Source organism: Pleurodeles waltl, chromosome 7 (assembly GCF_031143425.1).
Source record: "Pleurodeles waltl isolate 20211129_DDA chromosome 7, aPleWal1.hap1.20221129, whole genome shotgun sequence".
Classification (NCBI taxonomy): Eukaryota; Metazoa; Chordata; class Amphibia; order Caudata; family Salamandridae; genus Pleurodeles; species Pleurodeles waltl.
This window is the reverse complement of record NC_090446.1, coordinates 872,972,733-872,997,692: the sequence shown is the minus strand read 5'-3', so window position 1 is coordinate 872,997,692 and position 24,960 is coordinate 872,972,733. Positions and strand designations below refer to the sequence as shown.

Genomic DNA, 24,960 nt, shown 5'->3' with positions numbered 1-24,960 from the left:
TACTAACTATAACTACCTACTAGCAGCTGCCAAGAGGTGAAATATATATACACACACACACACACACACATATATATATATATATATATATATATATATATATATATATATACATTTATATATATATGTGTGTGTGTGTACACACACACAAACATACACAAACACATATATATATATATATATATATATATATATATGTGTGTATGTGTCTGTGTGTGCATTTTCTGGTCGTGAGACCATACCATAAGTTAAATAGGTTAAAAAAAAATCACTAAAAACTAAGATTAAGGTGACGGTATAATTAGGGATTTGGGGCCAGATGTAGCAAATTGGTAATTTGCGACTTGCAAATTGCGAGTCCCTGCGACTCGCAATTTGCAAGTCGCAAATTGCTATGCAGTACGGTGTCTCAGACACCGACTGCGACTCGCAATGGGGTCGCAATGACCCACCTCATCAATATTCATGAAGTGGGTCGCAATTTGCACTCGCTAACATGGAGGCCTGCTGACGTCAGCAGACCTCCATGTTCGTGACCTGCTTTTCAATAAAGCAGTTTTTTTTTTTTTAAGTGTAGCCCGTTTTCCTAACAGGAAAACGAGCTGCACTTAAAAAAAAAACGAAACCTTTTGTTTCGGTATTTTTTCAGGGCAGGGAGTGGTCCCTTGGACCACTCCCTGCCCTGAAAAAATATTTTTGGGTCCAGTCACAAACTGCGATGCCATTTGCGACCGCGTACGCGGTCGCAAATGGTATTGCATCCCAATCCGACTCGCAAATAGGAAGGGAACACCCCTTCCTATTTGCGAGTCGGAAATGCATATTGCGAGTCGGTAACGACTCGCAATATGCATTTCTGCATTGGGAAACGCGTTTAGCGAGTCGCAAACGGCAAATTTTGCCGTTTGCGACTCGCTAAACGTTTGCTACATCTGGCCCTTGGTCATTTCATCTTAACATAAGGAAAAAAACATCAAAAATTCCCTGAACAAAATACAATTAAGATACAATTAAAAGTGCAGTTATGTTTACAAAACCTGAATATCATTCAAAGTCAGTAATAATAAATTTGCTTCCTGGTCATGTACTTTAACCTTACCTATGAAGTAATTGCATTACATTTCCAGGAACTATTGTTATTCTGTATTCTATTCTACATATACATTACTAAAGATGCATCACAAGTGGGGTGCACTAGGGCACTCTTAGGAATAACCTCAGTGTAGAAAACAGGTGAACCTTGAAAGAAGAGCACTTAGCAGCTTTCCTGGCTTAGCTCGCAGACAAGGTTGTTTAGATTCAAACACGCAGTATCACAGCCAAAAACGGAAGAGGTGATATGGTATTTAGCTGAAAGGTGATACATGCATCATCTGTCCGAACATGTGTCAGACGTCGTAAATTATCTGGTTAGAAAGTCTGAGTAGACTTACTTCCGGATATGAGGCTCCCCAGACATACATGTGTTTGTTACAAGAGAAAATGCACAACGTTAAAACCTAACTTCACAATACATCCAACTTCATGGGGATGCTCTGGTAATAGAATTAGGGGGGTTTCTTTATGCTTGTCCCCTATTATCTCTTCATCAATGTGCATTCAGAAAAATATAATCAAGCGACCATGATGATGATTATAGAAGCTCCCGTGTGGACAAGACCCCATAGTTCGCCATCTCATAAAAATGTTGGAATCTGACTGCAGAAAACTGCATTGATAGCACAGCCTTCTAAACCAACAAACAGGGGAACATGTTACACCCCACTCTTCACCCACTTAATTTGACAATACAGCACCTACTTTTCATGACGTTTGGCTAACTATGACCCCAGCATGCATAGAAGTGCTAAAGGAAGGCACCTCATCCTATGGCACAGGATTGATTCAAGATATATTTTATTATTTACTGGTGTTTAACTGTCTGGGTTACCACGTACATCAATATGTGCCCTTTTGAGAGCAGTGGCAACTTACTTTCAACACGATTTATTTGGAGTTTATATAAAGCACTAGAAGCCACTTTGAGGTAGCCACTCATCACTTGAAATTGTCAGGATGGTGTAATAAAATGACGAAATTCATTCACCATATTTGCAGACACAAAGATGGACTTGGGAAGTGTCAACAGAAGCTGAAATTAAGAGAATGATTGAGAGGAAGCCAGTTTTAGGATTATTCCCATGATAAGTCTTCATGGTGATGTTTGAGGAGACTATTCCTACCATGTTCTGTATAAGCTCCAATATAGGATTTGCATATGTTTTGTACTCGAATTATGGGTAGGACCTCCAAGTCATGCATTTAGACCTGAGAGCTAGTCACCTGGGCTACCATCACTTCCTTACAGAGAGTCAGTGAATGGCAGGCATTTTCCACAGATGAGCCATATTTCTTCATATACAAGATAGCATATTGCACATACCCAGAATTTCTGACAATGGTGAGTTCGTCTTTCCATTATAATCAAACAAATGAATACCCTTCTTTCTTTAGTAATCCATAGTCACTTGAACAGTTTTTGTTACAAATTTAATGCACAGCTTGTGAATCTATAATACAGTATGTACAACAAAATGAAAATTGCACTTAACTGTAACCATTAGTTTGCAACTTGTTCCTTTTGTAGGATGTAGAATGACATCCCAACTTCCCAGCTCGGGTCAGACGAGGAAATCTGACATCTTTGTATACATGATTTCTTGGGCACAGTGACACATGACACACTAGGAAACACTATTCTAAGGAGGAGTCTATGAACGAAACATTGTGGTCTTCAGGGTGATTTATGAATGAGCCACTGCACTAATGCTTGAAGCTGAAACATTTCTGAAAGTAATTATCGGCACTTTTCCAGACCCACAGTAGATGACAGGAGAATGCACAGCATGTGAATCTGCATCATAACTGAACTGTAATTAAAGGTCGTAGATAACATTTTCGTTTGTGTCTGTGCACGCATGCTTATACTGAAATTTGATGCAAAAGTTCATTGCTTGCCTAATGGTTGTTCCTGTCTTGATCCCAGAAGAGTAATTCAGGTTCCATGTCTTTTTTCTCACAGCTGCGAGCGCCCCCTCCACCACCCACAAAAACATCAGAAGCAGATGCTGAGGAACACTGCTGACCACCGAGTTGCTTGCATAAATTCTAAGCTTCAGTATCTTCAGCTTTACTCCTGCATGGACCAAACTAAGGAAGTCCTCTCCTCAGAGCCTCCTCCTTGAGCCCTTAATATGCGGACGGATGTGCCAGGGGTACATTCCATATGGAGATCTCTTCATCAAGAGATCCTTTTGACCTACCTCTGTTAATGAATAAAAACATGAACTTTCGCATTCAGAGAGGTGTCCTGCTGACTGTTAAACAAGTGGACTTAATATCCCTCAGCTTGAAGAAGATCACTATTGAGAGGTACAATATTGTCAGGTTCATCAGCTAGTAAAAAAACATGCATCCTGATGGTAAAAGTTTACATTACCATAATACTTCATCACGAATGCACCTTATCTAAAGACACGCCCTATGTGCCCATTCAGTGGGAATGAGAACCGCCATATCAGGTGGTCCTTTGTACATTGCCTGACTTGTAAGATGTTCCGAAGGACTGAACACGTCTTTATTTTTGACTGGTATTGTTTTCTAAGCATTCTGCAATCTCCTGCTGGAACCCATTATTCAGAAACTGGAAGAGGTGAAATCCTTGACCAACAGCCCACATCTGACATTTTCTTCAGGGCTTCAGTTTTTCCTTTCTACCACTTACCCATTCACAAATGAGTGATATGATTTTCTTTCGATTATTATGCAATTCACAAGAATGTATGTATTCATGTTTATCCCTTTTCCCCAAATGCTTCCAGCAAACTAGAACAATATGAGTCAGAGCAGGCCAACAAGTTGATCCCCTGCTCTTTGTTTCACAGCTTTAAATAGCACGCAGCAATAGGAACACGCAAAATATATGGGGAGCCAAGCAGTTGGTTATGACTAGAAGTTAGCATGATCTGTACTGTAGTGGTGTAATATGGAACAAGAGCCTTCTTTACAGGAAGCTGTAGCTTAGCTCTGGCTCGCCATGCTCCAAATGCCAGCGCTAAACATTTTTTTAGCTTAAGCCACTGGCTGGACCACTTTTTCTCACCCCTGCAACTGGTATTTGCTTTTTATTTGTTTTAGTTCTCTTTCAAGTCTTAGCCCAGAACATTTTGCCTACAGGGCATGTGGCGGACAGGATCAGAGCCACGTGGTTTTCTCAACGGTCTTACGAGGTGTCTGCTTTCTGCTTCTCTTCCTTGGAGCGTTCCTCTGAATTTTGTGTGTTGGTTTACATAACTTTTCGTTGCTGTTGTGGAAAAACAAATCCTCCGAGCATCCAAGACAATCAAAGCAACTGTCCTCCATCCTACGTGGGACTCGTTTGCTTGTTTGTGCCCCCTACAAGCCACGACCTAATAGGTCTGCCAAGGACAGCGAGCGGAAATGAACCGTACTAGAATTGCTTACTCTGCAGCCCATTGACCTGCACGCCAGCCCCCTCCTCAGCCCTCCGTGTTCAGTACACGCTGTGAACTTCAAAGACCTGGAATCCGTGAAACTGTGACAAATAAAGACGCGCACCCAGTTTATTCTGTCCTTGGGTTTACACTTTTAATGGAATTTGCTTGTTTTATTTACATTATAGTGAAAATGCCCCAAGCCTGATAGTATGTTGACCAGAAGGACGATGAATGAGAGGAAGACGGCAGTGTTTGCAAAGGAGTGGACACATATGTTGCAACAGGTTCAGAATCATAGCTTTCAAGGCACTCGCCAAACAAACATTACTGGCCCCAAGGAGCTGGGGTTCCTGCATGTTGTGGGTTATCCCTTCCAAGGCACTTGCCAAACAACCATTGCCTGGGTTCAACAGTCTCACCCTTTCCATCCTTGCCCTTACCAATCAGTCTGGCCTTGACATGGTGGGCTACGATGAGTTTTGGGGTGGCAGGACTAACACATGTTGTGATTTCCTTTTCAAGACAGTCACTAAAAACAGACCCAATAATCTATAGGCAGTGGGTTGTGTGCTACATTTTGCAAATTATGATGTTCATGGTGCATGCCTAACAGAACGCTATTGGTCCAGAGGAGGGCAGGAACATAAGTTCGGTGCTTTTTTGTGAGGACACTCGTCACATAAACATTGATTGTCCCAAAGGAGGCTACAAGTGCACTACATGTTTCAAATAAATCTTTTCAAGGCACTCATCAAATGAACAGTCCTTGACTCAAAGGCAGTTGGGTAATGCAATGCAGTGAAGGCCGTGCAGCAAGCAGGACTCTAGGATAACATATGAAGACCACTTGTTAGGCATGGAAGAAACATGGGAAGAGATGTATGTGAACTTGGTTTAGAGGAAGGCTTGGTTTAAGATTGAAGTAAAGCATCTTCAGTTAATACAGTTGTTAAGGGTATTGTCTGTGCATTGATTTTTAATTTCTCGAGGACCTGGAGAGTGCACACAGACCGGGTTAGGCTAGTGGGTCACTTTTAGGGACAGATAGGGATTACATAGCCCTTTCAGGATTGCTGAAGGCAAAATTCAGAGACAGGGTGATGGCTTTACAATTTCATTTCAATTACAAGATTTTCAAGGCCCTGAAGAGCGTGTTTTTTTAACATTTGGACGGATGTTGGCTGCTCTGAGAATATCCATATAACTTTAGAAAGGTGATTTTAGCTCAGTTGGCCTTCTGTAAGAAACTGGACAGGAAGGGAGTGATGTCTTGACTGAGGCGACATAGCATGTTGCTTGATCATCTGAAAAAAGGTGATAAAGTTCAATGACTATCAGCGATGCAGCAGTAGGGCAGGGTACTCTGGCTGTTATGGTAGCACATACCTGACCTTTAGGCATGTGTTATCCTTTTTGATCTGCATGTAGAGATGGACAGTTGGGAATATGATGTTTATTGTAATTAGTCACTTTTAAGGACGTGGTGAAGGCAGAGGAGCTGTGTGCTGGGAATTCAGTTTTAGGAGAAAAGTGTTTTTTAGATTTGGTTTTAGATATATTATTACGTAATTTGAGGCCAATGTACTAGAAAAGCTGTAAAACATGGTTGCAAATTACGCACCAACTTTGAGTGACTGGTCTCTGATTTTGCAATGCGACCTACTCCTAGGTCGCATAGCGAAATCTCCAGTCACAGGGGGTTGCAGAACGACCTGCCTAATGAATAATAATTGAATAGGTCGCTATTTTTGACCACCTGATTGGCTACAAACACAGGGATGGTTTGCTGCAAGGAACTGCAGACCACAGCAATCCATGAGTTTGCATTCCCAAAGGGGGGAACGTTTTTTTTTTTAAATGCCACCCTTGTTTCCTAAAGGAACCATCTCTGCTTTCGGAATACATCAGGGGGCAGGCAGTAGCCCATGGAGCACTGCCTGCTCGACACCAAGGTCCCCTGAAAAAATTCACAAAGGAGAAGGAGTTTCAAGGGGACGCGTTCCCGTTTGCCAATTATTCACCACCTCATTTTAGGTGTCAGTAATAGCGGCTGCAATTGCTGTTTCTATCATTGATACATACCACTGTGACTTGTAATTGGGAGAATGCACTTTCATGCCATCTCCTAATGGAAATTCTGAAAGGGTTGCAAAATCCAATTACCGAGTCGGAAAGATTTGCTAGGCTCACAAAATGGGTTCAGTAAATAGAAAAGTCCACTTAGTGCACACAAATCTTGTGATTTTGTGAATTGTGGGATATGCAATGGCAAAATGGCTTTGTACATTAGGCTAATGGTTTGGTCTAAACTGGAGCACAATAGAACTGATAATAGTGGTACTGCAAAGAGGAGGCTCAGTTGGGATAAAGAAAACCTATACAGACGAAGGCCTGATTTCAATGTAATTTCGTTATCTCCTCAGATTCTACACCTTGTAAAGGATAAAATTGTAAATGTTCATAGAACTACATGGGAGAAGATCATATTAATGTCAAAAAGGGTTTTTATATTTTAGAGCCACAGGATGGCAGCTACATGGATACATAAGAAAATATATCATATAAGTACAGAAGGGCCCTTCATGAAGGAATAGTGTAAAACTGGTGGGGTAAACCTGGGGTATTGTCCTGAAGTGACAACAGATAGGGACACTGGTCTAGGCTGCAAAGAGTAGCCCACTGGAGGTGAACATTGGTGGTCAGAGACAGATATTGCATATGAATTCATTTTGGGAGGCTTTACCGTGTGAGAGATGAATGACTGCTTACATGTATATAGCTGCAGGAAAGGATGGCCGAGTTCACAGGCACCAGCAGTGACGGAAGGTTTAATGCACATGGACAGTTTTAGGAAAGGCTGATGGAGTACATGCAGATATGTGTGGAGGGGAACTTGGGTACATGTAGATGCGTGCAGGGAAAGAATGGATAGATACACGATGACATCTGCACGGAATGATGGCTGGGTACAGGTGAACACACAGAGGGCTTTCACTGAGTACAAATGAACATATGCTGCCATAATTAGATAGCATGGTTAGTTGGGTGCTTGCAGGCACGTGCTTGCAGACATATGCATGGAGCATTGTCAGAGTACATGAGGCCTGTTCATGGTGGGAGCCTGTGCACACCTGTATCCAGGAATGTGTGGCTACACGCATGACAGAATGGTTAGGCAGATGTTAACATTTGTATTTTGGTGTGGTGGGGGACATGCAAACACCTGCCAAAAGGCCTAGTTTAGTACATGTGGTTACCTGCTTATATGATGTATAGATACATTTGAAATCTGGTTCAGTACACAAGAACCTTAGCAGGTAAGGATATTAGGTTAAATGAAATTGTTGGGTATCACAAGCACATTCATGGAGGGACTGTTGGGCAGAGGGCACACCAGCATGGAGGGATAGTTAGGTGCATATGAAATACTTGATTGGCTGTATGCCGACACTTTGAAGGGTGGAGAGGTTGTGCATGATATGAAAGCTGGGATGGGGAAGGTTGTGTATATAGTGTTGTACACTGAAATGCAAATATATAATTGGGACTATGTAGGCACTTTGAAGAAGGACAGTTGTGGGCTTAAAGAATCATGCACAAAGGTGTCTTGAGACACTCATATTTGTATTGAGTATCAGACTAGCATATTACTGTAGATGCTGTTGTAGTCTGACTAGCAGCGGGGTTGGGGCATTTGGAAGTCTGCAGGGCAGTGACTGGAAATTGGAAGTTTTGCCTTTTGAGGTACAACAAATCTTCATTCATTCCACTGATCAACCTGTAAAACTAAGAATTTGATGGTGTACAAGGCTCACCAGACAACATCATCCATTTTCCCTGCCAGCTGTTGCCCTAAAAGTAAACTCTTTGGAGATGTCTGTAGACTGTGCTGGTGAGTAAACCCAACGAGGTCTTGTATAAATGAGCACCCTCATGTCTTCTAGGTAATAAATCCTATAACATTCTCAAATCTCTAACCATCGCAGTCGGTTCAAGTGTAGGTCAGAACTTTTCTGTACATGTCCCCTCCAAGTCCAGGAAAAACATTGTGCGTGGGTTTGGCCATTAACAAAAGCAGCACATTTAATGGGATTGGTCCAAGAAAGAAAGTAGGGTTAGGAGGCCCCAATGATAACTGTTTCATCATGTAGGTGAGCAGGGCTGTGTAGATTATATTATAAATACATTTGTAGAATATTGTCATTGTGCTTCTGTTCTCGTCTTATGGTGCCAATAGCTTCCAGTGGCTCTGCTTCCAGGTGCAGCTCTGTAGGGGTTACATCAAGATGGTTTCATTGGTCTCTTTTCCACAGCTGTCCCAGCTCTCCTCCCTTCTCCGGACCAGAGTCAGGTCAAGGCTGGAAATTCAAAAGGGAGAAGTTAAGTAGAACGTGTGGATGATCGGATTAGACAAGCAGCGCTAGATATCAAAAGTGGCTTAGGGAGGGTATGCGTGCCAGTGTATGAGAGAAGTCCTACCTCCATGATGCCAGATTATTTGTATTCCGTTCTTGCAGCACCTGTGCATCTACTTATGCTCGTGGCCCTTATAGCTAAAGTAACGAGCGTAAGATAACATATAAGCCCTCAGTACGAGGCTGGCGGTCCTGAGGCCGCCAGCCTCGCCATGGAGGTCTTACCACTGCGGGCCCGGCAGTAAGGACAGCCACATCGCAGGTTGTGGGGCTTGGCAGCCTTCAAGCCTCCACAACGCTGCCTGGCCCGCCGGTGCAGTATCACGGACGCTGCCAGCGGTGTGCACCTCCAACCCAGCGGCAGGCCTTAGCCTGCCGGACAGATTACTGGACTGCAGACCGCCAGGCTTTCTGTGGTAGGCACCCCACCATTAAAACCCTGGCTGTCATGCACCCCGCAACAGGAATCCCCAAATCCTCGATCCTGTCACTGGCACACACATCCCGCAAGTGCACACAACCCCCCCTGCCCGTCCGCACACTCGCAAATACCACCCAACCCTTCACACACGCATACATTCACATACACACCCCTCAGCATACGCATACATCCACTGAGACAGCCCCACTCACTCGCAAACATGCACTCAGACACCCCTATACAGGCACACATGCGCACACACAACCTCCCCTCCCTTTCGGACGCCCACATACCGTCTTTGTTGAGGAGATCATCCAGGAGGGGATGGGTCTTGGCAGTCTTGCAACTCCAGCACCACCACACCAGCAGGACTCGGCCAAGCTGTATTCTGGCTCGTAATACGGCGGAAGGAGTCTTGCTGGTGATGCGACCGCCTCTTCGGAGTCGGACTTCTGCCCAGAAATGGGCGGAAGTCCTCCAAAGACTTCTAATATGGTGGGCAACAGACCGCCATCACTGGCGGTCTGTTCCCTGCTGCTGCAGTCTTCCAAAAAGACCACTGAAGTCGTAATAAGGCCCTTAGTCTAAGTGGGAGCCGGTACTGTCTCTAAAACACACTGCCTCATTCACTACACAAAATGTCTTTCATAGTGTTATGTAGTAAAATACAATACATTATTTATGTTGCATGCGAAATCAAGCCAACCCAATTTTCAGAACTTCACATGCTACCCAATGTAGCTTAAATATGGTAGTCCCTCATGGAAGTTAAATTGTACTATATCAAAACTTAAATGAATTAAGTACTGTCATCATCTCAGTGTGTACAGAATCTTCCACTTGTGACGATGCCTTGGTTTGTGGTGTGCAGAAGGCTAAAATGTCATGAAATGGCCTTGACATTGGGAAAAATGCCTGAGGATTTAATTTAGTTTGCAGTTCTTGGTACGTTAACATTTTAGAATGTTGAAAGATTTGCATTTCAAAACATTCATAACTCAATTATTAATCTAGAGACAAAGTGCACAAAAGGTACAATAATTGGCAAATACTAATGGGTTTCAGCAGTAGTAGTAAAACCTGACTTTTCCAGTGCTTTCTTTGGTTTAGGTAGTTGCCACAAAAGCATGCTATCTGTGGCAGCCATCTTGTAATGGTCTCTAAAACAGAACTACATTCATTAGCATATGACTGCTGCGGATGTGTGTGCATACACAGTGGCCATCTTTAGATGCATTTGAGTCTATTTTAATATATCCGATTCAAAGATACCCACTGTGGATGTGTACAAATCCATACTGGCCATCTATGAATGGGATTTGTTAAAATCAAACAAAACTGTTCATAGGTACCTGCCTCGCATGCATGCTCACACACAGACGTCCACCGTGAAATGCTAAAAAAAAAACAACTAAGATAGCGGCCTGTCGATAGTGTAGCTGGCGTCACAAAGTGAAAAAATAATAAAACAAGATGCTATGGAAGCATGCGGACATTAGGCCAGGGTGTATGGGAGAGCAGGGATAGAAAATAGTCTTTCCAAGGCACTGCAAAGCAAGGTCTGTTGCTAAACCTAAATACAAATGTTAACATCCGCCTAACCATTCTGTCTTGCATGTACCCACGCATTCCTTGACACATGCGTGCACAGACACCCAGCCTTTCTACCATGAACAGGCCTCATGTACTCTGACAATTCTCCAGGCATATGTCTGCAAGCACGTGCCTGCAAGCACCAAACTAACCATGACGTCAGCAATGGAGGGGTACATCTTTCAGTCTGAGCACTGTGAGTTTGAAATGTTCCTATGCAGGACAAACACATTGAGAGAAAGAAAAAAAGACTGCATCATAGACAGGAACGTGAGATAGACAACAAAGCCATCATGAGCAAAAGAATGACCCAATGCCCAGTCTAAAAACGTCATTGGAAACAACCGGTCAGACAGTATGTAGCCAATTTATAAACAAGGCTGTACTTCTACATTTGTACACCCTGGATCTGGAATGAGATCCACATACCTCTCTGGTCAGTGCAAGGTTGTACTGCAATTTATGAAAGAGCTGAAAAAGGGCTTAGTTTGAGAAGGTGATTGCAGGTGGTGCCCACCGGCACTCATTTTTGAGGACTAAAACGTATTTTTCGTCATCAGGCTTTGATCCAGAACGTGAGAGAAAGGGAAAAAGGAGGTACAATTAGAGAAAGATAGGAAATAGTAACAAAGGGAGAAAGTAGGAATGAAAAGAACCCGAAAGAGTGAAATAACTGGTCAGCAAGTGTGTGGTGGTGGATGAAATGATCAAGAGGTCAAATAAAGACTATAAAGCATTGCTACTCTGCAACTCTGACATTTACAGAACTGTTAGCAAGCTTTCGGAAAAAAATGAGGCCCGGCAATTTTTTTACAAAATTACGAATCCCCGCTTGGACAAGAGAAAGCCCCCAGTTGAGTTTCACCAAAATATGGAAGTCAGCCTCCAGGGGTAAGCATGCACCTTATAGACGAGCAGGCTGTTTGGCACAGCTAAGTCAAATACAGAGACTTAGGACTTAATTTACAAGGCCTGTGGCTCAGGGCGGCACAGCCACCACAAACAAAGGGCAGAAATGTGCTGTATCTACAAGATACTGTGCATTTCTGTTCTCTCCTCTTGCTCTAGTGCACAAATTGCTGCCTAGCGCCAACGCAGGCATCCTTGCACTATGGTGCAAGGGTGCCTTTGTTGTGGGGGTGATGGCTTTTGTGCTGTGTGCAGGAAGGGACACTTTCCTGCACAAAAACAATCACAAGAGGTGTTTTCCTCTTTCTATGTGTGATGCAGAATGCAGCACACATAGAAAGAGGAAAAAATGAGCGGAAATAAAGATATTTCTCTCTGCTGCGTTATTCTTACGCCACTGCCGAGGTGGCATAGGAATCTGACGCATTCCCAGATTTGTAAATCTGGGAATGCATCAGATGCCTTTGGGTTCTATTGGTGTTGCGTGGCAACACCCCAAGCAACACCCATGGAATGTCCCTTTCACGCAGTGTTATAAGTGAAAGGGGTCCATATTTACAAAGCCATGAAAAGCCACACAAGGTGGCTTTACGTGGCCTTGTAAAAATGGGCTGGTACACTGTGCCACCTGAGCATCAAAAATAATGACACTCCCGTGGGGCAGTGTGTCCCTAGGGCCTCATAAATGAGCAGACTGCGGGCCCCGCCACAAGGAGACCTTTCTGCTGCCGCTTTCTATACATTTTGGTAAATTGAAAGAGCTTGTTAATGACGCAGGACTGTCATGCTCACTACCTTTGGTGCTCTAAGGTAGAAGGATGGTGCTCTATAAAATATTCAAACAAATAACTGCATTTGTGAAATGTTTTTCAGTTCCAAAAATAGACGCTAACTGTTGAATATTGCTTGTTAGAGGGCTCATGATGACTGTCGCTTCTGTATCACTATCATTTACTGTTAGACCTGACAGCCTTAGGGCAGTCATCCCCAACTTTTTGCCTGCCTCCCTCCATTTTTCTAACCCTGTTTTTGCTAGTTTTAGGACTCGGTGCACTTTACCACGAATATATGTTCGTAACAATGTATGCTGGAATCACGCATGCCTGAACAACGCGGTCGGAACAACGACCGCATTGTTACCACTAATGCCTTTACCATGAATGCCTTAACAACGATTTTTCGTTGTACAGACATTCCTGGTAAAGGCTTGGGTGGAATGACATGCATGGTTCCAGCATGCGACCACCATGACCCCCCACCCTGTCCTAAAACTACTGTGACCCCCCACCCCTGCCCCTAAAACCTAAACTAACCCAACCCCCACCCCTGCCCCTAATCCTACCCCGACACCCCACCCCGCCCCTAAAACCTAAAACTACCCCGACCCCCCCACCCTGCCCCTAAAACAGCCCCAACCCTCACCCCACCCCTAAAACTACCATGACCCCCCACCCCTGCCCCTAAAACCTAAGAATACCCGACCCCCCACCCTGCCACTAAAACCTAAACTATCCCCACCCCTACAGCTACCCCGACCCCCCAACCCCCTCTTAAAACCTAAAACTACCCCGAACCCCCGACCCCCTACCTGCCCTTAAAACCTAAACTACCCCAACCCCCCACCCAAGCCCCCCAAACCTAAAATTACCCCGACCCGCCCCACTCTGCCCATAAAACTAAAATTACCCCTACCCCGTACCTAAAACTACCCCCCAACCCTACCCCAGCCCCACTTACCTGACTGCGCCCACTCCGATCCGGAGTCTGTTTTCCTCTGCCTTAACCTTGCATGTTCGTTGTTCCAGACATGCGTGGTTAAGGCAGAGGAAACAAGGTTGTTGTTCACGAAAGCGTTGTTCTGCTTTCGTGGACAATGCACCTCGTTGTTCCCGCATCGTTGTTGAGGCTGCTTCCCCTTTACCACTACTGACTGGTGCTAAAGTGCATGTGCTCTCTCCCCTAAACATGGTAACATTGGTTCTTGCCCAAACTGGCATATTTAATTTACCTGTAAGTCCCTAGTAAAGTGCATTACCTGTGTCCTGGGCCTGTGAATGAAATGCTACTAGTGGGCCTTCAGCAATAATTGTACCACCCACATAAGTATCCCCTTAACCGTGTCTCAGGCCTGCCATTACAAGGCCTGTGTGTGCAGTTTTACTGCCACTTTGGCGTGGCATTTAAAACTACTTGCCAAGCTTAAACACCCCTTTTTCTACATATGTCACCCCTAAGGTAGGCCCCAGGTAACCCATAGGGCAAGGGTGTTCTGTAAGTAAAAGGCAGACCTTAACGTATGTGGTTTACATGTCCTGCTAGTGAAAAACTCACCAATTTGTTGTACACTATTGTGAGACCTGCTCCTCTCACAGACTAGCATTAGAACTGTCCTCGTATACAGTTAAGTGGTAGATTCTGATCTGGAAGGAGTAGCCCTGTCATGTTTAGTATTGCCAGAATGGCAATAGAAAATCCTGCTTACTGGTGAAGTTGGATTTAATATTGCTATTTTAGAAATGCCACTTTTAGAAAGTGGGCAATTCTCTGCACTTACTGCCATCTGTGTCATGCAGCCTGTCTCCTATCCACGTCTGCTAGTTGACAGCTCTCCTTGTGCATTTCACCCAGGCAGCCATAAACACAGCACACTCAGTCACATAAGCATTCATCTGCATACTGAATGGGTATCCCTGGGCAGGTAGGGTGGAGCCTGTTCTGGAAATCAACACATCACCTGGTAGCATGAAAAGAAACGATGCACTGTCTGAGCCGCACCAGAAAATCCAACGCAGTGCCTTATTTTTCAACGCATCTCCTCCTCTGCGGCCTCTTGCATCATTATTTTTGATGCATTCCAGGTACTGTGTGTTACAAAGATACAACAACTGATTCTCAAGGATTGAGACTCTCTTAAACCTTTAAAAATGGATATCTCAACTTGTGTATACTGAATTTTTGTTGTTTTGAGCTTATTTTAGTCAGCTAAATATTAGCTATTTTTCTAAACCCGTGTGGTGTATTTTTGTGGTGTTTTCGCTGTGTTACTGTATGAGTTATTGCACAAATACTTTCCACATTGCCTTCTAAGTTAAGCCTGCCTGCAGTGTGCCAAACTACCAGAGGGTGAGCACAGACAGTGGTCCCTACTTGGACAGGGTACCTACCTCTACCAACTAGAGACCCAATTTCTAACACTTGTAACATTTGTAGAATTTGTAGAACATTTGTAGCGGTAGATTATAACAAGCGCTGTTGGCAAAGAGCTTGAGTCACTATAGCGTACGGATGGGGCAAACAGCTTCTCATTTAAATAAAATAAGAGAAAGTGGATTTGGCACTAACAGAGGTGCCAAACTGGGGGTTGGGGGTTATGCCAACAGGTCTCTTGTGCCTTTTCAGAAAGTACAAGGAGGCTGGCCCCCCTCTTGCAAAACTTGTGATCTTGGATAGATCGATGAAAATAGAGCAAGCGGCAAAATCTGTGTAGAAACAACATACAAAGCATTCACTATTGTTATTATGTCTAACCTGCCCAGCTTGTCTTTTTTACCTTGATGTACATTGCTCCAAAACTGTGGTGACAAGAGATATCTCAAATAAGTTGCATTTTTGTATATCAGGAAAATCAAACAACGTAAACATCTCCCAACACCTATTTCACAAGAAAGTAGACTGGAAACTATCCCTAAATATTTACACTGTGTTTCAGACTACTTGATGACACCAACAAATGCAGGAAGAATCACCCTTTCCGCTCACTTCAGTGCCTAAAACTAAAGTACTTTGCACTACGATTGATAGAAAACACAGTCAAAAGAATTCTGGGATCTGTAGTCCTGACTTCCACTCCAGTTGAACTAATGTAATACAGTACCACTTTCCTATAACTAGATGATTAGTTTTTTCACTAGTTCTCTGACCAATGGTGCCTTTTCTTTTGTACATTATACCTGTTTTCAGTCTTGGTGATGTGTTTTCATATTGAAGCTCATGAGAATATTTTCCTAGCAACAGTTTACAGTCTGTTTTCTTCCGTGCTGATCACTTTAGTAATGGCAATATCACAACAAATGCTCGCTTCCAGCCCTAGGCTTTCATTTATCACTCAGACGGATTGTGAGATTGGTAGTCTTGGTTCAGATTAGTTGAACCCACTGCACTCTCACACCTGGAAGCAATGAGCTTTCAAAGGAGAGCCCAGGGCTGTGGTAGTGGTGTCTTTGTGCCTTGATCTTGCATGGTGATGTTAGCAGCGACGCATTCTTAATTCAGGGTGGGTCTTTAAATTGTCAGTTTACCTGCAAAGGAGGCACTCTCCATACACCTAAAAAAGTGAATAGTGTTGGATATGATTGTGTTTGGTTCTGAAACTACACCAGTGATTCTGGGTATTATTCGCAAAGGCTGGCAGTGCTAGGGACACACTGTGCACTGGAACAAGAAAACTGGTAAGGTCTATACACATTCAACGTGGTTTCATGTTTTTCTTGAACTGATCTGAACTATGGATTTCGACCGTGTGTAACTGACCTCAAAACGAGCTAATGTGAAACATATGCTGGGGCGCTTGACCGCTGGGGTTGTTAATTTTCCACTGCTAGTGCCAGATTATTCTCATTGGCTCCCTCATCTTTCTGGAATGAATGCTACGGAGAGGGGTGGTATGCAGGGGTCTATTTTATTATTATTTTTTTTATTTTTTATATGGTGTCCCAAAAGGACAAGTGGCGGGCACATGCTGAACCTGTGAACTTAGCTCATCTGACCTAAAATACTATAGGTCGTATTTACAAGCCCCTGTGGGGCAGGACAGTGCAGCAAGTATCTTACTGCGCTGCCCTGCGCTACCAGTAAAGGGCAGAAATGTGCCATATCTACAAGATAAGGCGCACCCCTGTCCTTTCCCCCTGCGCTGGCCCTACAATTAGCTGCCTAGCGCAACCTCAGGCACCCTGGCACCATGGTGCCTGTGTGGTGGGGATGATTGTTTCTGTGCGGGAAGGGACACCTTCCTGTGCATAAATAGTCATGAATGGCTTTTTGCTCTTTCTATGTGCTATTCTATTCTGCAGCACACGTAGAAAAAGCAAAAACGAGCAGAAATAAAAGTATTTCTTCTCGTTGGGCCACTCTAACACCAACCCTGTAGTGGCGTTAGTTCTTGGCACTGCCTCAGGTTACGATTTCTTGTAAATCTGTGGCAGTGTCACACGCAATGGGTGTTGCATGCAACACCCATCGCATGCTCCTCTGCCGCAGAAAACTGTGTCCGGGGCGCCCATATTTACAAGGAGGCATTAAGCCACGCACAGTGCCTTAGCGCCGCCTTGTAAATGTGGAAATAGGCATAGTGCCATAGGAGCATCCCCAAAAGTTACATTCCGGAGGCGCTAGGGGCTTGTAAATAAGCCCCTATATGAGGGACAGCTCTACCAAGTAACCGCCACTGAACGTGTGGTTGACGACGGCAGGCCCTCTGCCCTGATCGTGTGGGAGCCGAGGGAACATAGGGACCCAGAGAAGAACTTTAGAGGCAGTTGGTATATGGTGTTTTAACAGCAACAATGCCACCTTGCAATACACAATTTAACATGGCTATGATGTTTAAATATAAGGATACTTACCTCCTGGGTCACTCTGTGCTTGCAGACTTATTAGGGGTTCCAATCTAAAAGAAACAAAAAGATACAAATTATATTTTTTTTAAATGAAGAAACTGAACAGCAGTCAGGTCTCTAGCTCTGCAAGAATTTGGGAGAGAAGAGAATCAAGATGAGCATCTTATCAAGGATACCTCATGTTCATGATGGGGCTAATGTTTTAGGAATAAGTTATAGTACATTCGAAGGGTGAAGTCCTAAGACTATGCCATTAAACACATAGGGTGAATATCATATAAACATACCATTGGGCATGCAGAGAGGATGTCCTAGGAGCATGCAATGATACATATAGAGTGCATGCCCATGAACATTCGTGGTAGGCACATTCAGACCCAGATTTATCAAGGGCTTGCTTTGTCCTTCTGTCACGCAAGGCAATGCAAGCCCATAAGTTAGATTTAATATGGCAAGCAAAATCACCTTGCGTAACGCAGTGTAGCACAAATTTCTTCCTTGCGTTACTCTGTGTGGGGAAGGCGTTCCATGGGTGAAGCCTGAGTGTTCCAATGCAGCCACCATGGTTGTTAGCACCTTCCCAGATTTACTAAGGCTAGTAAACCTGTGAATCCTTCAAAATGCTATGCCTTCCCGGGTGAAGCGTAACCAGGGGGAAATGTTTATTTCTCCTCATTATTTCGTCTTGCTATGTTTGCTACATTCTGCAACACATGTAGAAAGTGGAAAATACCCCTGAGGATTGTTTTTGTGCAGGAAGATGTTCCTTCCTGCACAAAAACATTCCTGTCTGTAACGAAGGCACGATGGTGCAAGGGTGCCTGCTATGGAGCTTGGCGGCCACAAGTGCGACAGCGCAGAGGCGGCAGGAATGTGCTCTATGTTCATAATTGTGCATAGCTGCTCTCTAAGCATAGTACGTTGTCCTGCTCGTTGCGCTGCATCAAATGTTAGTAAATCGGGACAAAGTGTGTTGTTCTCCAAAGGCCACCGAGCACATAGGGTGAATTTTTAGGAGCATGCAATATCTTATTGTGTGTCAGGTGAGCGCGCAAGAACGTAATAGGGCATGTGCTCTACACACACACACAAAGAGACTTATACAGTGAATGTCCTACGAGTATGTAATCATAAGCAAGAAGTGCATGTCCTATGAAGATGCATGATACCCATAGGGTACACGTTCTGCTAATTTCTAAAACATTTACAACATGACTGTGCTACAAAAAAAACAGCATGAAGCGCGTTAAGTTGGGGTGGGGGGGGGGTGCTACACATCACTAGTATTGCTAGAGCAGCAGTTTAAGTTCAGAGAAGCTCCTGGGGCAGAGGTTACATTAGTTCACTGGTGTTTCGTTTACACACAGGTGTTTGTCTTGTATACTGAACGTCCCTATGGTCCCAAAGTTTCCTTGAGGACAAGTAATATTCTCCCAGTTAGGTGCCTGTTCCTAATACCACCTTTGGTTAACGATAAACACTTTAGAGCCCATTTTAGCTGCTGCCTACGTTACGCGGTAACTTCAAGACCGGCTTGAGTGTTTAAATGGCAGACAGACCAAGATTTAAATGTGCTCCAGTGTCCTATTGATTGCAGATCGGTTTCTGACTCTCACCTCATGCCCCTTTGGGGAAGTCAATTAGGTGCCATTAGTGCCAGCCAAAGGCAAGGGGGTGGGGGGGGGGGGGGCAGGCGCTCTTCCTGTCTGGGCTGAAGGCCAGGTATAGAAGAAGTTTCCCACCACAAAGTCAGTTAAAGGTTTCCTGGGCCGAGTCCATGCAGCTGGATGTATTCTGGGGAAATGTAGTGCAGGGAGACATGCAGCACCCCCTGCCTGCTCCCACATAGTCTCTGTGAAGGACCTGGACTTAGCACAAGTGGCCCTTATGCAAAGGAGCAGGCCCAGGACAAATGGTTCATACGTCTGCATCATCACCTGTCTGTATTCACATGGCCTCTCTTAGGAGCTGGACCTAGGATAAGTGGCGAACACAGCTGCCACGCCACCTGGCTGAACCCACACGCCCTTTGTACGGAGCTGGGCCCTGGGTGAGTGATGCATGCATCTGCAGAACTACCTCCCACATGGCTTCTGAGCAGGTGCTGTGCCCAGGGCAAGTGGTGCATGTATGTGCAGCACTATGTCTCTGTGAGGGGGCTAGGACTACAACAATTAATGCATGTGTCTGTAAGGATATCGGATTAGGACAAGCTGCACACGCACCTAAAGAACCATTCCACCCATCCAAATTTTTCAATGAACTCTGGGACTAGGTCCAGTAACACAGAGCTCTTGGTTGAAGCGAACACTGCTTAGGTCTGCCTCACCATCTATCTGGACGTACACAGCGTTTTGAAGGAGCTGAGCTCAAAAGAAGTTTTGAAGCACTCATGCCTCTTTGAACGAGCTGGACTTAGGACAAGTTCTGCATGGTCTCTTAGATGGAGCTGGGCATATGACGAGTAGCCCATACATCTGCAGCATGATCTACACCCATATGGCTTCAGAGATGGTGCTTGGCATCTGCAGCACCACTGGCACCCCCATGGCCTCTGTAAATAGGCGGGACCAAGAAAAGTGAAGCATGCATTTGCAGCACAACCTGCCTACACTCATCTGGTCTCTGGAAGGAGATAGGTCAAGGATATGTGGTGCATACATTTGCAGCATGGTCTGCACACACATGGCCGCAGTGATGTAGCTGGGTCTGGGATAAGTGGTGCATGTATTTGCAGCACCTCCTCTCTGCATCCACATGGTCTCTGTGGAGGAGATGGACCCAGGACAAGCAGCACTGACAACTACTTCAGCACTTGCATGCACTCACATGGTCTCTTTGAAGAGCTAGGCCCAGGAAAAGTGGATCATGCATCTACAACATTACTGCACAAACTAAGGGGCATATTTATACTCTGTTTGCACCGAATTTGCATCATTTGTTTTTTCCGCAAAATCAGCGCAAACTTAACTCCATATTTATATTTTGATGCTAGACCTGTCTAGCGTCAAAATATTGGATTTAACGTCATTTTTTGGATGCGTGAAACCTCCTTGCATCAATGAGATGCAAGGTAGACGTTCCTGTCCCAAAAATGATTTTAAGCCCCTAGCGTCTTATTTATCCTCCCATGCAAAATTGGTGCATGGGGGAGGCGACATATAAAAAATAGCCCTAAGCCTGCTTAGCACCATTATTTAACGCCTGGGTCAGGGCAGGTGTTAGGGGACATGTGGACCCATTTCCATGGTCAAACACAATGGAAAGAGCCTACAGGTGCCCACCCCAAGCCCCAGGAACACCTCCACCCACACCAGAGGGACACCAGAGGATGGGGGACCCCATTCCAAGTAAGTAGAGGTAAGTATTTTAAAAGAATTTTTAAAGTGCCATTGGCGGCCCTTAAATGCCCCTCCCCTACATGTCACTGGGTGCAATGGCCATGCCCAGGGGACCCTTGTCCCCTGTGCTGGCCATTGGAGTGGTGGGCATTACTCCTGTCTTTCATAAGACAGGAGTCATGTGGTATGGACGGTTTTGCGTCAGGAAATTACGCTAGGCTGGTTAATGGCACTTAGGCATTTTTTTGCCTCTAAACAGCATTGCTTCATTTTTTGGTGCAAAACCCCCTTCCGCCATACCACCACCCTCACCCAGCTAACATAATTTTCCCAGATGCTAGCTCACTCTTTCTGCAGGCTTGCGGGATTCCATAAATTTGGCGCCCTGCTTGCGCTCTGAAATGACGCAAGTCGGTGCCATACTTTTTGACGCAAAAATTTGTGTTTGCAGTTTTGCGTCAAAAAGTATAAATATGGGTTTAAGTGTCTGCCAGGTGGTCTGTGGCTGGGTAAAGAAATACAGAGCACTTGGTTAAAAAGAAACCCACATGGTGCCTCAGAAGGATCTGGAAACCGGGAAGGTGGCGCATGAATCTGCAGCCCCGTCTTCCTCTACATCTGTATGAAATCCATGACTGGGAAGAGTGGTGAGAGAGCGTAGTTTAAATATTACATATACTAGACGTGAAATGCTTATTAACCATGCTACATGAAAACGACAATAATTAGAGTAATGTTTGAACATGCATTTGAAATTCAAATATAATGTGCGTGGAGAATTATATACGTGAGCCAATAATGATAAGTAAAACTGTTCTTGCTATGATTTGTATTAACATTTATGATATTGTGTTCGTACTAAAAGCTTATAGGCCTTAAGATAGCATAAGTTGTAGACTCGGCTGCCTAGCTCTCATATTAAAGCATTTTTCTCTGTTTTTCAGTGTGCTGACTTGGAAAGGGCCATGACCCTGCAAATGTTCTTTTCTTCCAACTTAGTAGATTCATGTATCTTTTGTGATTCCGTTCCCATCCGCATGCTTGCTGCTTTGGTATAACTTTATACACAAATTCAAAACAAAAGTAGATGAAAGAATGTACCAGGACATTTGACCATGGATAAAGGAACTTATGACCCGAGGAACGTGCCAAGTGGTGACGAAAACCCCCCGGATGTGCCACCTCCGAAGACGTCAATTACGAAGAGGAATCAAAGTGTCATAAATTATCGTGGGGTGACAATTGGGATTACCTAATGTATAATTTGATAGGTTAAAGATAGTGGGGTATAGTGGATATCCAATAGGATTTTGGGGGAAGGTATTACGAAAAAGGGATAAAAACTCATGTCACAGAGGGGACGTTAGAACTAGGTAGGGAATGCTATTGATTTTATCCAGAAACTCTGTCACTCTGTTTGGTGACTTTGAGCCTTAATAAACCATCCTCACCCATAGACTGCCCTTTACGCTTCTCCTCCTTATGAGGGAAGTGTCCCCTATCCTTTAGACGAGGTTAGACTGATGGTGTTTCGACCGATGTCCTGAAGACGAAGACTGATCCTGCGTGCTGACCTAATCTTTGGAGGGTAATTATGACAATGCAGTTTGTAATTTGTCCGTTTGCTTTTCCTTTCTAGGTACCAACTGCTTATTTTATAGAAACCATAGCTAGATATTTTCTAAATTGTTGTTCTAAATTGTTTTGCATGAAGCCCAACATGCCGATGCTAATTAGTGGTTAGTATAGGGGTTCACTCTGACTGATGTAAATAAACAAATGACTGACATTGCTCTGTGCTGAACTGTCACCTCTATGATATTTACTGTATACTGATCTGTGTTCACGCCGTGCTATGTTCTTATGTTTGTGATTCTTGCATTAATGAAATCTTATCATAGTTGTCATATCGTGTCTATGCTCTTATGCTTCTTGGTTTTGAGATTAACTCTTCTGCTCGTAGCTTGTAATCAATAGGGAATAAAATTCTATCAAAAGGTGTGGTTATTCATGGCTGAAAGGTCATGGTTGCGTCGACAATTTGATTAATGTCTTTGACCAAAGTAAAGTGCATTGTGTTGGTGAATATTGATGACATTATTGATATATTGCTTGACATATTGATCAGTTATCTCGTCCTACGGTGTCTCACCACTGGGTCACAAGATTCATTGGCCTAAAACGAGTCCTAATGTGTAATAAATTAACATAGAAGGACGCGTTATCAGTTCTGGTAGCAGAGCGACGGTTTTGGCCCTTGGGGGGCCTAGGACGGAGAGTCATTGTTTAATTTGTTTTTCTGTGACAATGCAAATTGGAGGTATGATGGGTTTCTAAGTTCACCATGACTTTCCCGGGATCTCGGAGCCTGCCTAAGTGAGTTGGGAATGTTCTCGGCGCCATAATGTATGTGGTTTAGGGTTCTGCACTTGCTTAGCTTATGCCTTTTGCAGGTGATTGTGAAATTTGTATGTATTTAGGCCAAATATGTGTTGTTAAGTAGGAGTGGGCGTACTCCACAGTATGAGAGCAGGGAAGTTGACGTACTTCATGTGAGTGTGGCGCTTAATGCTCAAAATTATCCACGTGGTTGGTTGTTATGTACGAACCTGTTGAGGTCTAAGACTCCGGAGTATGTTGACAAGTGTGGGAGACACTTGGGTTTATGTTGTAATCTGTGTGGTTTAATAGGTCAATCGGGCGTGGTTGACAAGTCAAGTTTGAGTCAAAACGTATGTGTGAAACCTTCAATGGAGATTTGGCAAATTCTAAAGTGCACTAGGAGGAGCCATTGACAAGTCGAGAGTAGGATTTGCGGGTCGAATTCTGCTTCCGTATGCGGGGACTGATAAGGAGAGAGTAGCGGCCAAGGCTTCAAGTGAAATCTCTGTAAAGTTCTGAAGCAAATGTGTTACCCTTCCTGTAGTAAACTGGCAGATTTGTGTTGTCATTTAAGGTGCTCGCTATATTGCATTAGTTTGTATGGTTTCGTGTGGGTTCAGTGGGGAGCGGACGAGCCGCAAGACTTTGTCAGCTGCAGTGTGTGTAAGTGTGACGTCAGTGGTGCCGCACTGAGATAGGTCAGTTGTCGAGAGGGGTCGCGCACGGATTGGCTGCCGTCCGTGAGAGGCAATAGGTTGAGAAAGGTGGGTGAAGAGTGTCCTGGGAACTAAGTCACTTCTGATTAAATACAAAAACAAGAGAAAATCGCAAAAATGAATTTTGTTAAAGCATTCAAGAGCGCTCTGAAGGGAGACACATATATTATAGCAACTGATGGGGAGCCTACACCACCCGAGGGTACTCCAGCTTACATAGTCATGGAAGAAAAAGGTGTTGCTCCATGCTTATGGATCAAACAGTGGCGGAAACTAACAGAGATGGAGGGATGTTTAGCGTTTCCGGAATACGGAACGTTTAATACGAGGATTCTTGCAAGATTGTGGTGGATGTTAAGTGAACAAAAACCACCTCCGAGGCCAGCTCAGTATGAGGTGTTAGCGGTTTGGGATTTAATGGCTCTTAAACAGAGACAAGAAAAGTTTCAGAGAAGACTGAGAAGGGCAGAAAAATCTTATGCAGAAGCTAGATGGGATGATGAGAGCAAAATGTGGAGAAGGGGAATTGTTGATGGATTAAAATTATTCCCAGCAATGAGAAGAAACGCAGGGAAAGAAAGCCACTTGTAAAACAGATAAAGACTCAGGCAAATCTAAAGAGAATAAAAGATCTTGGGAAGAGGAAGATGATTCAGATGAGGAGGAGTTTATGGACAGGTTGTTGCATGATCGCCCACCACCTTATGCGGTGAGCGACAGTACTCCAAGCACTAGCATGGATCCTGGGAACCAGACGCAGGACAAGTGAGTTGATGATACGGTACAGACTAGCGATACGGCTTTGATACAGAATAGTGTCAGTGTACCCACTGCTCCAGACATACTGATACAGGTGCAACCTCCACCGCAGATACAGAGAATCTATCCAGATGTTCCAGTACTTGAGACTACTACAAATCTGATAGTACCGCCGGACCCGATATACAAGAAACCAAAGTTAATACAGATTGGGTCAACTCCGAAATTACTATCCCAACCACAGTCACAACTGATACCAGGGTATAACCCAGTAACTGGTCCACCATTAGTATCTGGTACGGGTATTTTG

At 44.2% G+C, this 24,960-nt stretch overlaps 2 protein-coding genes across 2 annotated transcripts in view; one reads left to right on the top strand and one right to left on the bottom strand.

Moving 5' to 3' along the window:
- The window catches only part of FCHSD1 (FCH and double SH3 domains 1), a 310,185-nt gene extending 305,534 nt beyond the window's left edge, over positions 1–4,651 (top strand). The window contains exon 20 of the mRNA XM_069199479.1: positions 3,062–4,651. Within this exon, the coding sequence (XP_069055580.1) occupies positions 3,062–3,124 (63 nt within the window). The 3' untranslated portion in view covers positions 3,125–4,651. The remainder of the gene's footprint in view (positions 1–3,061) is intronic.
- Positions 4,652–4,745: 94 nt separating this feature from the next.
- Positions 4,746–24,960, bottom strand: part of RELL2 (RELT like 2) — a 217,167-nt gene continuing 196,952 nt past the window's right edge. The window contains exons 7-8 of the mRNA XM_069199480.1: positions 17,459–17,502; positions 4,746–8,854 (exon numbers count right to left, since the gene is read on the bottom strand). Coding sequence (XP_069055581.1) covers positions 17,467–17,502 — 36 coding nt within the window. The 3' untranslated portion in view covers positions 4,746–8,854; positions 17,459–17,466. The remainder of the gene's footprint in view (positions 8,855–17,458; positions 17,503–24,960) is intronic.